Source organism: Diabrotica virgifera, chromosome 6, assembly GCF_917563875.1.
Source record: "Diabrotica virgifera virgifera chromosome 6, PGI_DIABVI_V3a".
Taxonomy (NCBI): Eukaryota; Metazoa; Arthropoda; class Insecta; order Coleoptera; family Chrysomelidae; genus Diabrotica; species Diabrotica virgifera.
This window is the reverse complement of record NC_065448.1, coordinates 21,407,283-21,422,175: the sequence shown is the minus strand read 5'-3', so window position 1 is coordinate 21,422,175 and position 14,893 is coordinate 21,407,283. Positions and strand designations below refer to the sequence as shown.

The window sequence follows — 14,893 nt, the reverse complement described above, 5'->3', positions numbered from 1 at the left end:
AAAATGCTTACTGGCTTAATAAGGAACTAAAAGATGCCAATTCTCTTGCAAATTATAACAAAATTAAGAAAGACCACGCGGAACTATTACAAAAATCTAAATTAAAATTCCATGATCAATTGATAAATAATTCAAGTAATAAAAATAAGACTGTATGGAATCTTGTTAACAAGGAAACTGGCAGGAAGTCTATCCAAAAAAACATAGCATTAAATATAGATTGTGAAAGTTGTACTGATTCTAAGCAGTTGTCTGAAGTTTTTTGTGATTATTTTGCTACAGTAACCGAAGAGAAACTGTCAAATCATTTTGGGAATTCTCGATCTAATAGTTGCACATCTTCTACTATTCTTAAAAACAGTTTCTTCTTTAGACCTGTTGTTGGTAATGAGGTAATGAATGTGATCAATAATTTAAAAACTAAAAAAAGTACTGGACTTGATTCTATCTCGATACGAGTATTAAAGGCTATGTCATCTGATATAATAAACCACAATGCATATTTGATAAATTTATCAATAGGTAAAGGAGTCTTTCCAAGTATTCTAAAAAAAGCAATCGTTATTCCTATTTACAAAAAAGACGATCCGGAAGACATTTCAAATTATAGACCTATTTCCTTATTGTGTGTACTTTCCAAAATATTTGAGAGAATTGTGTATAACCGTAGGTCTGAGTTTTTGGGTAGATTTAAAATTGTAAGTGATTGTCAACATGGCTTCCGTACCGGTAGATCCACTCAGTCTGCTGCCTGCAGATTTTGTGAAAGGGTCTACAGATCTTTGGATGCAGGTGAATATGTGGCAGGTCTCTTTTTTGATCTAACCCGTGCCTTTGATTGTCTTGATAGTCGTTTTGTTAGCAATAAACTGTATAATATTGGTTTTAGAGGCATATTTTTAGATTGGCTAATCAATTATCTATCAGATAGGATCATTTCTGTTAAAATCAATGAAGCTATTTCGGAGGAACGTTTTATTAATCTGGGAGTTCCACAGGGCTCTGTATTAGGACCCCTGATTTTTTTGTTGTTTATTAACGATGCATCTAACCAGTTTGATATTTTGGACCTGACGTTATTTGCAGATGATACTTCTCTTGTGGTCTCAGCACAGACCTATGAGAAATTGGCATCTACTTGCAATAGTTTTTTAGCTCGGTTTAATGACTGGTGTCGATCTAATAACCTAATTTTAAATGTAGACAAAACAAAAGTAATATATTTTAATAACTTAAATTCTGTAAATCCTGTACTACATCTAAGTTTTAACAATGTACTACTGGATTCCTCAAATCATACAAAATTTTTAGGTATCCATCTCGACTCAAAATTAAAATGGTCAGTTCACATAGACATGCTCAGTAAGTCCCTTAATAAGTCGTACTATGCATTATCCCGTATTAAAAATATTATGCCCATCTCTGCGCTTTTAAATGTATACTATAGCCTTGTTTATAGTAGACTTTGTTACAACATAGTTTTATGGGGGAATGCAGTCAACAGTGACAGAATATTTATAACACAAAAACGTATAATACGAAAAATGTTTGGAATTAGACCTCTTGAGAGCTGTAAGCCCATATTTATTAAGAATAATATTTTAAGTTTTCCATGTATTTATATCTTCAGAATGTTACTATATGCTGTTGATAATATTCCTATGTATGACAGAAATTCTAGTTTCCACAATTATTCGACACGAGGTGGCGACTTGCTGAGGGTACCTGGTCGGTCATAGATCGAGTAAATTTGAAATGTCAGTAAAGTATATGAGCATTAGATTGTTTAACGTTTTACCAAAAAAATATAGAACAATGAATAAATATTTATTTAAGAAATCCATTAAAAGCTTATTGCTTACCAAATGTTATTATACTGTGGAAGAGTTTGTTTCGGACAGAAATATTACCTAAATGTTATCAATTCTATCTACCTTAAAATGTTCATAAAATTTATAAATGTATTAATTTTATTGTTTGTTTGTTTGTAAAACTAATGACATGTCCTATACATTGTATGTCTTAAAGGATGAATAATTTATATTTTAATAATTTATTATTATTATTATTATAGCCCACTTTACCAAACGCTGCCCAGGCTAATCCTATGCGACGTGGGAGCTCGCACGTCTGGTTATCTCTTTCCAACCGAATTTCATATCCAAAGTACTTATAAGATGCAGTCTGCTCAATATCCATTCCATCAACAACAATATTACGATTTAGCACCAGATTATAGCATTAGCATTATTTGCGTCTTGTTGATATTAATCTTTAGTCCGACCTCTAAGGAAGCCTGATATAACTTGTTCAACATTATTATTGCATCATCCATACGATCGGCTATAAGGACGATGTCATCTGCGAATCTCAAATGACTGAGCTTCTCTCCATTTATATTGATACCATATTCGTTCAGATCTGCTTTCTTAAAAGTGTGTTCTAAAAGGGTTGTGAACAGCTTTGGTGAGATGGTGTCTCCTTGCCGTACTCCTCGCTGTATACAGAATTTATTAGTTTGTTGATCAGAGAGTCTTACGCTAGCCGTTGCATTGTGGTAGATATATTTTATCATGTTAGTGTAGCGATGGTCTATTCGGCATTCTGTCAATGCTTTTAACATTTTCTGCTGGTTTATGGTATCGAACGCTTTCTCGTAGTCCACGAATATCAGTGCCAATGGTTTGTTGTATTCCGCCGACTTTTCTATCAAGTTTTTTATTACCAGTAAGTGGTCGTTAGTGCTATATCCGGATCTAAACCCAGCTTGTTCTCTAGGCTGATAGAAGTCTAACTTAGCCTCCCGTCTTTTTTTGATAATTTTTGTGAAAAGTTTATATATGTGTGATAGCAGACTGATAGGACGGTAGTTTTTTAGATCTGTTATGTCACCTTTCTTGTGCAATAAAACAATGACTGCATTGTTCCATTGGGAAGGGGTTTTTCCTTGGTAAATGCATTCGGTGAAAAGTTTGGCCAAAACCTGAATAATTTTATTTCCACCTTGTTTGATTACCTCGATCACTACTCCGTCATCACCAAGGGATTTATTATTTTTCATTTCTGAAAGTGTCTTTTTTAACTTCGTATGGTGTTACTTCTGGCATTACTTCTGATCCCTGGTTTGTGATTTTGGGCAGGGGCTGATCTTGCCTTGCGTTGGTGCTCTCATACATTTCGCGATAAAACGATTCGACAACCCCGAATGTTTTGGGTTTGGACATGGTTTCCCCGGTAAAGGCATGCTGGAGAAATCCATGAGCTCGCGTAGGGCAGGTGTGCTATTCCTGAAGTAGATCTATTCCCTGCCGGGATCGCAGAGAAGTATCTACCCGCTACCGTAACGATAGAAAAATGTTAAACCCCGCGATTTATGTAAGGATAGAAAAATGTAACATTATCAAAAATTTTCCATATCTTACCTCAACTACTATTGGATTGCTACTTTCAATGTGCTGCAATAGTCTACCCAACTTCGAAATGTTCTGTTCTACGATACTAGCGTCTCGTTGCGCCTGATCGAGGTTATTGAGGGATTCTTGTAAAACTACGGTTAATCGGCCCCCTCCATTCGGGGGTTTCAGTCCTCTGGTTAGGCTTCCGTCTCGGCTCAAAATTTCTGGGGTTCTGGAAATATCTATAAAAAAATAAGATTGCTATTGAAATACATAATAATAAGTAAACAGGGAGACCCTCTATCACCTAAACTATTCACCTTATAGACGGAGAGGCAGCGCTGAAAAATCTCTTTGAATTTACTAAAGCTAGATTTTCACAGTTGATTACTGTGAGTGTGTAGAGAAACATACTGCGGTCGGTCAAGTGAAACGTAAACAGGGGTTACTGAGAGGGTATCAAAGTTGCTTTCCTACGAAGGTAATTAAATCCATTTACTAAGGCTGAAAATCAGTACACACATTCTAAATTAAATATAAATAAAAGTTATTATAGCCGGTCAGCTGTATGACGGAACAGAGCCGGTCGGTCGACCCCAATAGTCGATTAATGAAGCATTTTGGCTCGCAATTTTTTCTATCAGCATGGATTTACTTGAAATTTTCACAGAAGGTAGGGAATAGTCCAAGGATCATTTTCTATATCATGCCGCTATCATACGCTAAAACCTTGGGGGTTCTTGCCACCCCATCTCGGGGGTGGGAATTTTTTATTACATTTTAACCATGTAATTCGATGGAAAAGGTGATTCTAACAAAAAAATTTTTTTTACATTTTCTTCGTAAAACTAATATTTTTCGAGTTATTCGTGCTTGAAAATAACAGTTTTTCCACGAAAAAATCGACTTTTTAGAGGGTTTTTTGAGAATACCTCGAAAATTATGCATTTAGTCAAAAAAACTGTAGATATCAAAACTGTATCTTTTAGTAACACAAACAAAATTCTTTTCCAATAATATCTTTAAGACCAATACAAACCGAGATACGGCATGTTAAAGGTTAGCTTTTTTCGTCAAATGCATAATTTGAAATATTCAAAGCCAAATACAGTAGAGCGTCGATAATCCGAACTAATTGGTACAGGGGTAGTTTGGATTATCAAATTGTTCGGATTATCCAACATATGTTCAAAATACATGCAAAGCTCATAAACATAGTACATGTACATACGTTTTAGTTACAAGGAATAAAACACCTGCATAATAAACAAATATATTGTATGTATTTCTGCATAAACAAAACAAAAATCCGCGCTCATATTTTGCCCATATTGTCATATTAAATCCAAAAATTCGGTCCGCGATCATATTTTTTAATTTTATAATTTTTTTTGCGTTCGGATTAGCGATCGTTCGGATTACTAGGGTTCGGATTATCGACGCTCTACTGTAATGGGAAAAATTTGCATTTTTCGAGGAAAACTTAAAGAATATTTTTTCAAGTACACAATTAAACCTTTAAAAAAAAATAATAAAAATTTTCTAACATGAAAATTAAGCGACTTATATAGTATAGACTTAAATAATCAAAAAAATGTCGGTACCTGCTTTTCTCTACGAAAAAATTAGTGAAAACAACCCCCTAACTACCTTCCTAATTCAAAATTGGTCTTCACCTTTCTGTAGTTCCTTTTATATTTATATTATCAATACACTCAAGGAGTTTGACATATTTAAAATGCCTAATTGATTTTTTGCAATTTGGTATTTTTCACCTTTTACTTCAAAATATCTCCGAAAATACTGAAGATACGAAAAAAATTATAAACTACTAAATTGTAGCTTTTTTAATGACTAAAATTACCCTGTGCATAGATTTTCATTACAGTGAATAGTTAGAGAGATATAGCTGTTTAAAACCTCTATTTACCAGCAAACACCCCCTTATTCGAGCCCTTTAAACGCGCCCCAATTAAAAACTAAGGGATGTTACGGAATTTAATTTACACAGTCTTATAGCTCTTTAAAAATCCTACAAAATAATTTTCGAAGAAACTTTTTATCGCCAAAAATATATAGAATATTTTTCAAGGTATTCTCAAAAAACCCTCTAAAAAAGTCGATTTTTTCGTCGAAAAACTGTTATTTTCAAGCGTGAATAACTCGAAAAATATTAGTTTTACGAAGAAAATATAAAAAACATTTTTTCCTTAGAATCACGTTTTCCATCGAATTACATGGTTAAAATGTAATAAAAAATTCCCACCCCCGAGATGGGGTGGCAACCACCCCCAAGGTTTTAGCGTGTGATAGCGGCATGATATAGAAAATGATCCTTGGACTATTCCCTACCTTCTGTGAAAATTTCAAGTAAATCCATGATGGACGAAAAAATTGCGAGCCAAAATTCTTCATTTACTCAATCGACTATTGGGGCCGACCGACTGGCTCTGTCCCGTCATACAACTGACCGACTAAAATAGGACTGAAAATGAATTTAAACAAAACAAAAGTCATGCACTCCAAAGAAACCGTGACAATAATAAACGACAAAGTTAGAGAAAATGTTGAAGAATATAAATATACTGAGGACAAAAAATAATACTAAAAAGGGAAATTCAAACGGAAGAAATAAAAAGAAGAAGAAAGTTACCATGGGCAGCATTCGAAAAAGGGGGCATCCATAAACTACGTCGTAAAAAATTTGGACTTTTTAATACCCTCCCCCCTCCGTCGTAATTCGTCGTTTAGAGACGACCCCCCCCCCCATGTCGACGTCGTCATTGCAACTCACGACCCCCCTTCATTGATTTAAAAAAAATTAATATTATTTCTGGTTTTTTTTTAAATCAAATATGAGGGGGTACGCGTACAATCTTGGTGCAATGCTATTTAAATGCATTAATTATTTTCGAATCCTGAGATAACTAATAAATATATATGAAAAATTTAAACGTAGAATAAAATATTACATTATTACCGAGAGCTAAAAGTCCCTTAGAATAAACAAAAGGTTTCTTTTGAATGAAATATTGGAAATGCAAAAATCAGACTAAATTTTCTTTTAAACCCCTGTAACTTATTAAAATAAACATTATAGATGTTTTCAGGAACTTTTGGCCCTCGACAATAATGTAGTCTTTCAATCTGCGTTTAAATTTTTCAAAAATCTTTATTAGTTTTCTTAGTATTCGAAAAAAATAAATACATTTAAATAGCATTGGACCAAGATTTTGCGCCTACCCCCTTAAGTAATTAAAATTAATAATTCACTTAAAAATAATGTAATTTAATAAAAAAATATATGAATACAGTATTTAGTTAAGCACATATACTTTATAACATACGTTACTACTTATAAATAAATAATTTTAAAAGTCTTTTTCTTTTCCCAACCATTCACTGATATTATTAATCATATTATTTTTTTCTTCTTCTTTAATTTCTACGGGGAAAGTCACTTCAGGATCAATATTTTCTACGTCGATCCATTCTAAATATTCAGATTCATCAGAATCTTTCAAAAGACACAAAGCTTCAGATTCTCTATATTTAGCAATTTTTATTGGGCGAACTCGACTGCATATTGAACGAATATTCTGTTTTTTTCCATGGACTTTTGATCCATGTAGTTGTACAGTTTTTTTGGCGGGAAAATATATTCCACATTTTATACAGAAAACAATATACCAGGTTATATTATTACCATTTTAACAAAATTAATGATATTTTAGAATCATAGATTATATTTTCTGAACGTTTGTTAAGTGAAAAATAAACAGATGAACATTTGATAAATATTTTAATAGATTTAAAACTTGACTACTTGTAGTTAAATTTTCATTTTAAAGAATCATACTAATTAGTTAGATAATAATTGTGTATAAAAGACTCGGCGAAAAAACGAATTATTTTTATTTATCCAGAGTAACTAATATTTCTAAAATATTTTTTTACTGTGATTTGTTATTCTTAACATTAATCATAAATTTAAAAGGTACTTACTGTAACAAAAAAGTTTGTAAACGCAGCCTTCCTTTTTGTCGCTGATTCCAATAATTTTTTTATTTCCAAATCGGTATTATTATGTAGGTCATTAATATCTGCGTACTTTTTTTTCAATTCACTCCACAACTCATTAGCCTTATTTTGACAAAAAACACCACTTTTATCGGGGTATGCTTTCTTAACTGCATCATATAAATCTTGATATTTATTTTGTTTTGATTTCGATGCCATTTTATTTCTATTCGTTCTTCAGAACTGTTGTTTCACACACATATGCAGCATATAAATGAACTAACATTGACAAATATTAAATTGAATTTAATATTTTTTGCTTCCAGCCGTTGTTCTGTATATAGAAGCGATTGTTTAAACCCAAAGAACAATGTTTTATTCTTTTGCTGTCCTGTACAAAAGTGCTACCTAATATTATTTTAACGCTGTGACTGATAATAAAAACGAAATGAAAAGTATGCGATAAAAGTATCTATAATAGAATTATTGTTTTTAATTTTAACAAAGGTATATTTATTCGTAAACGTTTTGTTCTATTTTCAATTTCATATCAAAAACTATACGTTTTTATATGAATATCTGATACTTTAATGCTGGTAGAAGCTAGTAAAAAATTATTTTTATAGACACAATAGCGACAAATTTAAATATAGCTACCAATATATTAAACGACGTCGAATGGTCACTCATACCCCCCTCCCCCCTGTCGTATTCCGTCGTAATAAGCAAGCCCCCCCCTCCCTCTTCTCAACGACGTAGTTTATGGATGCCCCCAAAACTGAAGTACATACTCAGAATTCAACAAATTCAACTACATCTTAGATCTTAAGTTTTTGATGCATGCATTATTCCGATATTAACATATGGGGCACAAACATGGACAATCACAAAAAAGAATATAAATATACAAAGAGCAATGCTAGGCATATCACTTAAGGACAAGAAAACAAACACATGGATAAGACAGAAAACCAAAGTCATCGATGTGGTACAAAAATCATTAAAATTGAAATGGGAATTGGTGGACATATAGCTAGGAGCGATCTAAACAAATGGCACAGAACAATTCTAACATGGAGACCATACCAACACAAAATACCCAGAAGCAGACCTCCTATGAGATGGACAGATGATCTGGAACGGACTGCCGGGAAAAATTGGCTACAAGTAGTATACAATAAAAAACAATGGAAAGGAAGATTTGAAGAGGCTTATGTTCAGATGTGGACGTGAATGGCTAGACGAAGAAGAAGAATAATAAGTAAACAGTTTGTGATGCATTTTAATCTATAATGTCATAGTATTGAAACGGACCAGAATATTTGGAAAATAATCTTATTATCCTTTGAAGAAAAATATCTCTACCAAGTAATGATTCCTAACTTCTCACTGTACGAGGAAAAAAGCCCGATCAAAAGACCTATTCTAATGTTTCGGCAACGCTCTAACGTCAGAAATCTTGAATGGAGTAAGCTTATTTTTGTAGTAAAAAAACTATAGTTGAGGGTAAACAGAAAGAAGTGTATACTTACTATTAAGTCCATCGACTGCTTTGAATAAAGCACCAACACTCGTACCATAAGTGAGAATATGCTGCCTAAAAAGTCTATGGGCCGTAAGTTGTTGCACCCAAGCCGTAAAAGTTTCGTCGCTTTTCGTTTTTAAGTGGTAAATGAACTCTTCGGCGTCTATATCTATACGTCTCCGTTTCTGTTTGGTGGAAATCACAGATAGGCCTATGTCGAGGGTTCCGTGGATCTTGCCTTTGTTGATTTCGTTAGGGCCTTTGCCGTATACTAGGATACCTTTTTCTATCATGAAGTAGCGCTGAAAATAAAACATAAAAATAACAAGCTGAAAATGCGAGCATTATCATAACGAAAACTTTGTTTATTTACGTATTTTAATTCATAATATGGAAGCTATTATGAAAAGTTGTTCAGAATTAAAAATTATGTTTTAATGTGCAGTTATATCATTCTATCTTTAAATTTGAGAAAAATCTTCAAATATTTTTTTTTATTAGAAGGATGTAATTGCACATATAAGACCATAATTTTTTTTATCCCAAACAACATTTCATATATTCGGTTCGCTAAACTCAGACACAACTGGCTAGTGATTTTAGTCAGTAATTTTGCCAATTCGACAAAAAAATAATTACTAAATAGTTAATAATTACTAAATAATTAGTAATTTTGCCAATTTCGGCAAAATTGGCAAAAAACAAAAAAATTACCTACTAAAATCACTAGTCAGTTGTGTCTGAGTTTAGCGAACCGACTATAATAACAATTTTCATTTCATAACAAATGGAGCAGTCCATTTATCATTACGTAGTCCCATTAAAGGGGAGGCCGTATACTCGTATAAACCTTTGTAAAGTTATTAGTAAATTATTGCTTTCAAAATATACGCAAATTGTATTTTTCAACATCTTATTTATTTTATACAGTGCTAGTCAAAAGTCCGTACCCTCCCTCGTATCTTTTGAACGGTTATACCTACAATAGTGAGATTTGGAGGGAGGAAATAAACGGACGTAAGCTTCTTAACTAGTTATGACAGATGACGTAATAGTGACAGATGACGTAATAGTGACAGATGACGTTACAGAGCCACTGTGACCGATAATTTTAAATAGGACCTTATGGCAAGTGATATCTCGTTTGAAAGGTATTTAAAATACCTATTCAGTCATACTAATTTTTTTGGGTTTAGGTTGATTTTGATTTTGGTGAATAAATTAAATAAATATAATATTGTAGTTTCGAATTTAATTAATAAAAATTCAAATGTCCGCTTATGCATTTTTTGTCAAAAAAGTTGACGTTTTTTAATTCTCTAGTAGTTTTTACGTCAACGTCAACCTGTTTGACAAGTAATCATAGGCGGAATTTTGAATTTTTTTTAATTAAATGCGAAACTACAATTTTATATTTATTTTATTTGTTCATCAAAATTAGCTTAAACTCAAACAAAATTAGTATGACTGAATCGGTATTTTCAATACCTTTCAAACGAGGTATCACTTGCCATAAGGTCCCATTTAAAATTATCGGTCACAGTGGCTCTGTAACGTCATCTGTCACTATTACGTCACCTGTCATGACTAGTTAAGAAGCTTACGTCCGTTTATTTCCTCCCTCTAAATTTCACTATTATAGGTATAACCGTTCAAAAGATACGAGGGGGGGTACGGACTTTTGACTAGCACTGTATAATTAAATTCACTATCAAATGTCATTGATATTTTATTAATACTTAATTTACAATTTAGTTTGACATTCACGAAATGTCAAACTCAAATGTAAATAACCTATGCTTTGCTTAACAAATTCAGATTAAAAAAACTAGCCTACTTACTATAAACGATTTCAGCTGACGTTGAGTGTGTCGGCGGAAAATAAAAGGATTGTGACGTCACATTTTAGACTTTAAGGTCGATTATCTGGAAGACGGTTAGAGATATCGAAATGCCGTTTTCAGATTTGGATTCAGAAGACAAAACTACATAAGAATCCATCGATAAATCTACACTAAATATTGCAGGAGTGGCGACGCAATACCATACATACTTTGCGAATTTATAAACTAAAAGTTTTAGTTGAAAATACTTAGAGATCTACAAGGAGAGAGTTAAAATTAAAACTTCTTGTTAAAGACATTAGACATTATGACAACATTAATGAATAATATCTGTCATAATGTTATAGACAACATTATGACAGATAAAAAGTATCTTCCTGGCCTAATATATTAATGTAACACCTGTGCTAACACCTTTTTTATGTTTTATCGACATAAACGTAACCGGGGGGGTTTGGGGGTTATAACCCCCCCCCCATTGGGATAAACTTTAAGCTCTATATGCTTAACACCATACCCCTAGAGACTCTTCAGTAGTTGTAACCCCCCCCTTAGGATCATCCTGGTTACGCCGTTGTTTATCGTAGTATTCAACTAGCGTAGTTTGATCATTTTCTTCAATTTAAAATTTTGGCGATACCTGTACACAACTGCGTCTTTGAGCTTTATTATTCAGTCTAGTAGAAAAAATAATGGTGTACTTATACCTGGTAACTTTTTTTTATTAAGTAGTATTTAAGTATGTACACAGTTTTTTTACCTCATACACTACTTTCAAATATTCTCCCTTAATTAAAAACGTCTGGGTAATTATCTCGAATTATGATCATCTTCTTTGAATAAGCCCTTATAACGCGCATAGTGCTTTTCATTTACTACCCGGGCCTAGAGATTGTCAAACAGTCACGATATGAGGCATTTCTCAGTTCTTCGTCGAAATAGCTGGTAACGTCAATTTGTTTTTATAGTAAAATACTCACGAGTTGGTAAGTCTTAAATCATTCGTCTAATTCGTTGAAACATATTAAAAATATTTTTCTATTGGTAAAGAATTTTTTCCTTAGCACGCTTAATCATCGGGCCTGCCTCATTATTCTTCAATTTCCATAGTACTGTCACTACTGTGAGGGCGATGTACCCTCATCTTTGGGATTGGCATCTCAAAACACCTGACACCAGAGCACGCAAAATAGAATTCTATTTTGCGGACATCACAAAATAGAATTTCATAATGGGGGAATCGACGGTTGCTAGGCAACGTGACGTCACTAAAATAGAATTCTATTTTGCGTGCTCCCACTACTGTTAACTAGCCATATTGGATATACGCATGAAACTGCGAGTAAAAAAAAGATTCTCATGAACTATTTTAGGGATAGAGGATGGGCATATAGTGAAGATGATACATAAATGAATATGTGTGGTGTCAAAATAAAATATTCCACAGCATTAGTCGACACCATTATTTAATAGCTACACGTCGTATATTCGTCTTAAAACCTTTATGTCATTCACCTATTTTTTTAAAGTGTGACGACATCGCTTATTAAACACAATCGATTAGCTATTAACCCAAATTTTTTGTCACAATTGAACTGAAATACATTCTGGAAGTTAAATAAAATTAGAATTTATAATCGGAAATTATTTGAAAATAAAAAGTAGAAATAAGTCAACCTCATGAATTCTAAGTAGGCGTGGGAGGTGGAAAATCCACGATATGAAATAAAAATTCGGTTTAGTAGTCCATTTACTCACGATTTTTGCTCCAAAATTTAAAAAACCGCTTGGATTGACATGAAATTTTTCATGCACATAGTGTACATCGGTGTGTCCTACCGACTTAAAGCAAGACTAACTTTTAGTACAAGAATACCTCATAATTTAATAGTCCAGTATCAAAATTGCTTAATAGTTATGCGATAAAATAACCTTTGCCCCTCCCAAAACGGACGCCTATGACTGGTACTAGAAATTCATAATAGATGGAATCGATTTATCCCTGGAAGTTAAATACGTGTACCAATTTTCGTTTTTTTAACTAGAACGTTCTAGGGGTATTTAAAAAAAACTAATTACAAGACGCCATCTTCAAAGAGCTCTAGCTCCCTTAGAAAGCATTTTTGGACTAGGTGAATTTGGTTAAATTATCTTAAAATTATCTGAGGAATCTCCTGTCTTCGTTTGTCGGTAGAGTTTCTGGACACCCTGTATATGAGGTCTTTAGACCCAGCAGAAGCAGAATTGTAGCTAATGAAAAAGAGGTTCATATTCGTCAAATTCCAAATCGAACATTTCAACGTGAAATAACCAAAAAATGAAGCACTTTCTGGGGAAAACTCATAACTTTTTTAAAGAGTTTTTTTTTATAAGTTTCTAGCATCAAAAGTAAGCAAGCTACGCTCAAAATAAAGTTGGTCTCTTTTTTTTGGTAAAAGAAAAGCGGAAAAATCACACCCTACTTAGCATTTCAAATGAAATTAATCGTTACTGCTTCACGAGTTGCTTTACTTATATTTTATTTATACGATCTGTAAGCGTCATCGGTTCAAAGTGCTTATTTTTGAAAAAAAGTATTTTTTTTTAATTTGTAATTGAAAAAATGCTTTTTCTCTGGGTCTAGGGACCTCATACATACACCATTTTCTTTTACGTTTTATAATCTATATTTTTGCTAAGAATGTTTTTTCAATTATGAAATACTTATTCACTCGCATATAACTCAAAAAGTATTAGTGAAAAACGCTATAGAACACAAGTTGCTTACCATTTACGTAGTTTATCCATTTGCGAACTTATTTTAAACGTATATTTTTTCACCCCCGAGAAGGGGTGAAACTCACCCCCAGGGCAAATGCACACATTAGTACAATATCATTTTTTTGTTTGACATGTTAGCTATGTGTATGCCAAATTTCATGTCAATCCCAGCGGTTCTTTAATAGGGGAGTGCATATAGATTTTCACTTCGGAAAAAATCAAACAAGATACAACTTTTTGTAATTTCATTAAGAAATGTTTAATAAACAACACATCAAAAAGTTCTACTCGAGAAGTGGGTGCTTCATTTTTTATTAAACAAATGAACTACGAAATTAGATGTTTTTTTAAATAACTCCGAAAATATAAATTTTAGAAAAAAACTGACTTGAGCATTGAAAAAGTCAGAAAATTTTACAAAAAAACCTTATACATATAAAGAATTTTCTAAAATGAAATCTGTATCTTCTATAATTTTTTATTTATAACGCTAAAGTCACCCTTCTCACAAACATTGGCGCACTGTAAACTAACGTACGGCGAAGTGCACGGTAGAGTTATTTTAATGTTATTCTTTAACTAATGGATCAAATGAAATTTTACAAATTGAACCTAAAGAAGAATAATTAAGCTATCTTATGGTTATAACAGAAAGAAATAAAATGTATGGGCATAAGTACGGTGTGGGCGGAAAGTGAGCCTTACATGAATTTTGTTTAAAAATGATTTAAAATGTGTAACTAATACAATTTTTCTTATAAAACTCTCAATTTTGCACAACTTACCTTTCAAGCATTTTACTAAATGATTTTTTATTCAAAAAAAAAATCTCAAAAATTTAATTCAAATGATATGACGTCTCAAAACTTGTAATTTATGAAATCTTCGTAGTTTTATAGAATTACCACCACTTTAAGACGGTATTACTCAAGTTTGAACAGATCTATTACAGTTTTATAAGTGATTTTTTAAAGCTTAGGATGTAATCTTTAAAATGCACTAAATTATTTTACTTTAGAAATGAAATAAACTATTTCTTTTAAGAAAATTAAGAAAGATAACAAAAATGTAATACAAAAACCGAAAATTACCAGCTAAAAAAATGTTTATACAAAGTGATCAAAACTTTTTTCTGTAAAACTTACCTAAAATACATTTAATAATAAGCTTCAACAATAATAAATGTTAAGGAAAAAAAAATTTTTAGCTCTTATACAGTATGTCTGCATAACTTGGAACCTATTGATAACTTTTTTATTATCAGTTTTACGAAAAAAAGTTATTCTTTATAAAATACTCTGCATCGTATGTAATCTAAGATGCAATCATCAAATATCAAATTTAATTAA

General features: G+C 32.3%; 1 protein-coding gene across 1 annotated transcript in view; it reads right to left on the bottom strand.

The window, feature by feature from the left end:
- The window catches only part of LOC114331548 (oxysterol-binding protein-related protein 3-like), a 202,442-nt gene that overhangs the window by 55,618 nt on the left and 131,931 nt on the right, over positions 1-14,893 (bottom strand). Inside the window, exons 3-4 of the mRNA XM_028281150.2 lie at positions 8,948-9,242; positions 3,423-3,637 (exon numbers count right to left, since the gene is read on the bottom strand). Of these exons, the coding sequence (XP_028136951.2) occupies positions 3,423-3,637; positions 8,948-9,242 (510 nt within the window). The remainder of the gene's footprint in view (positions 1-3,422; positions 3,638-8,947; positions 9,243-14,893) is intronic.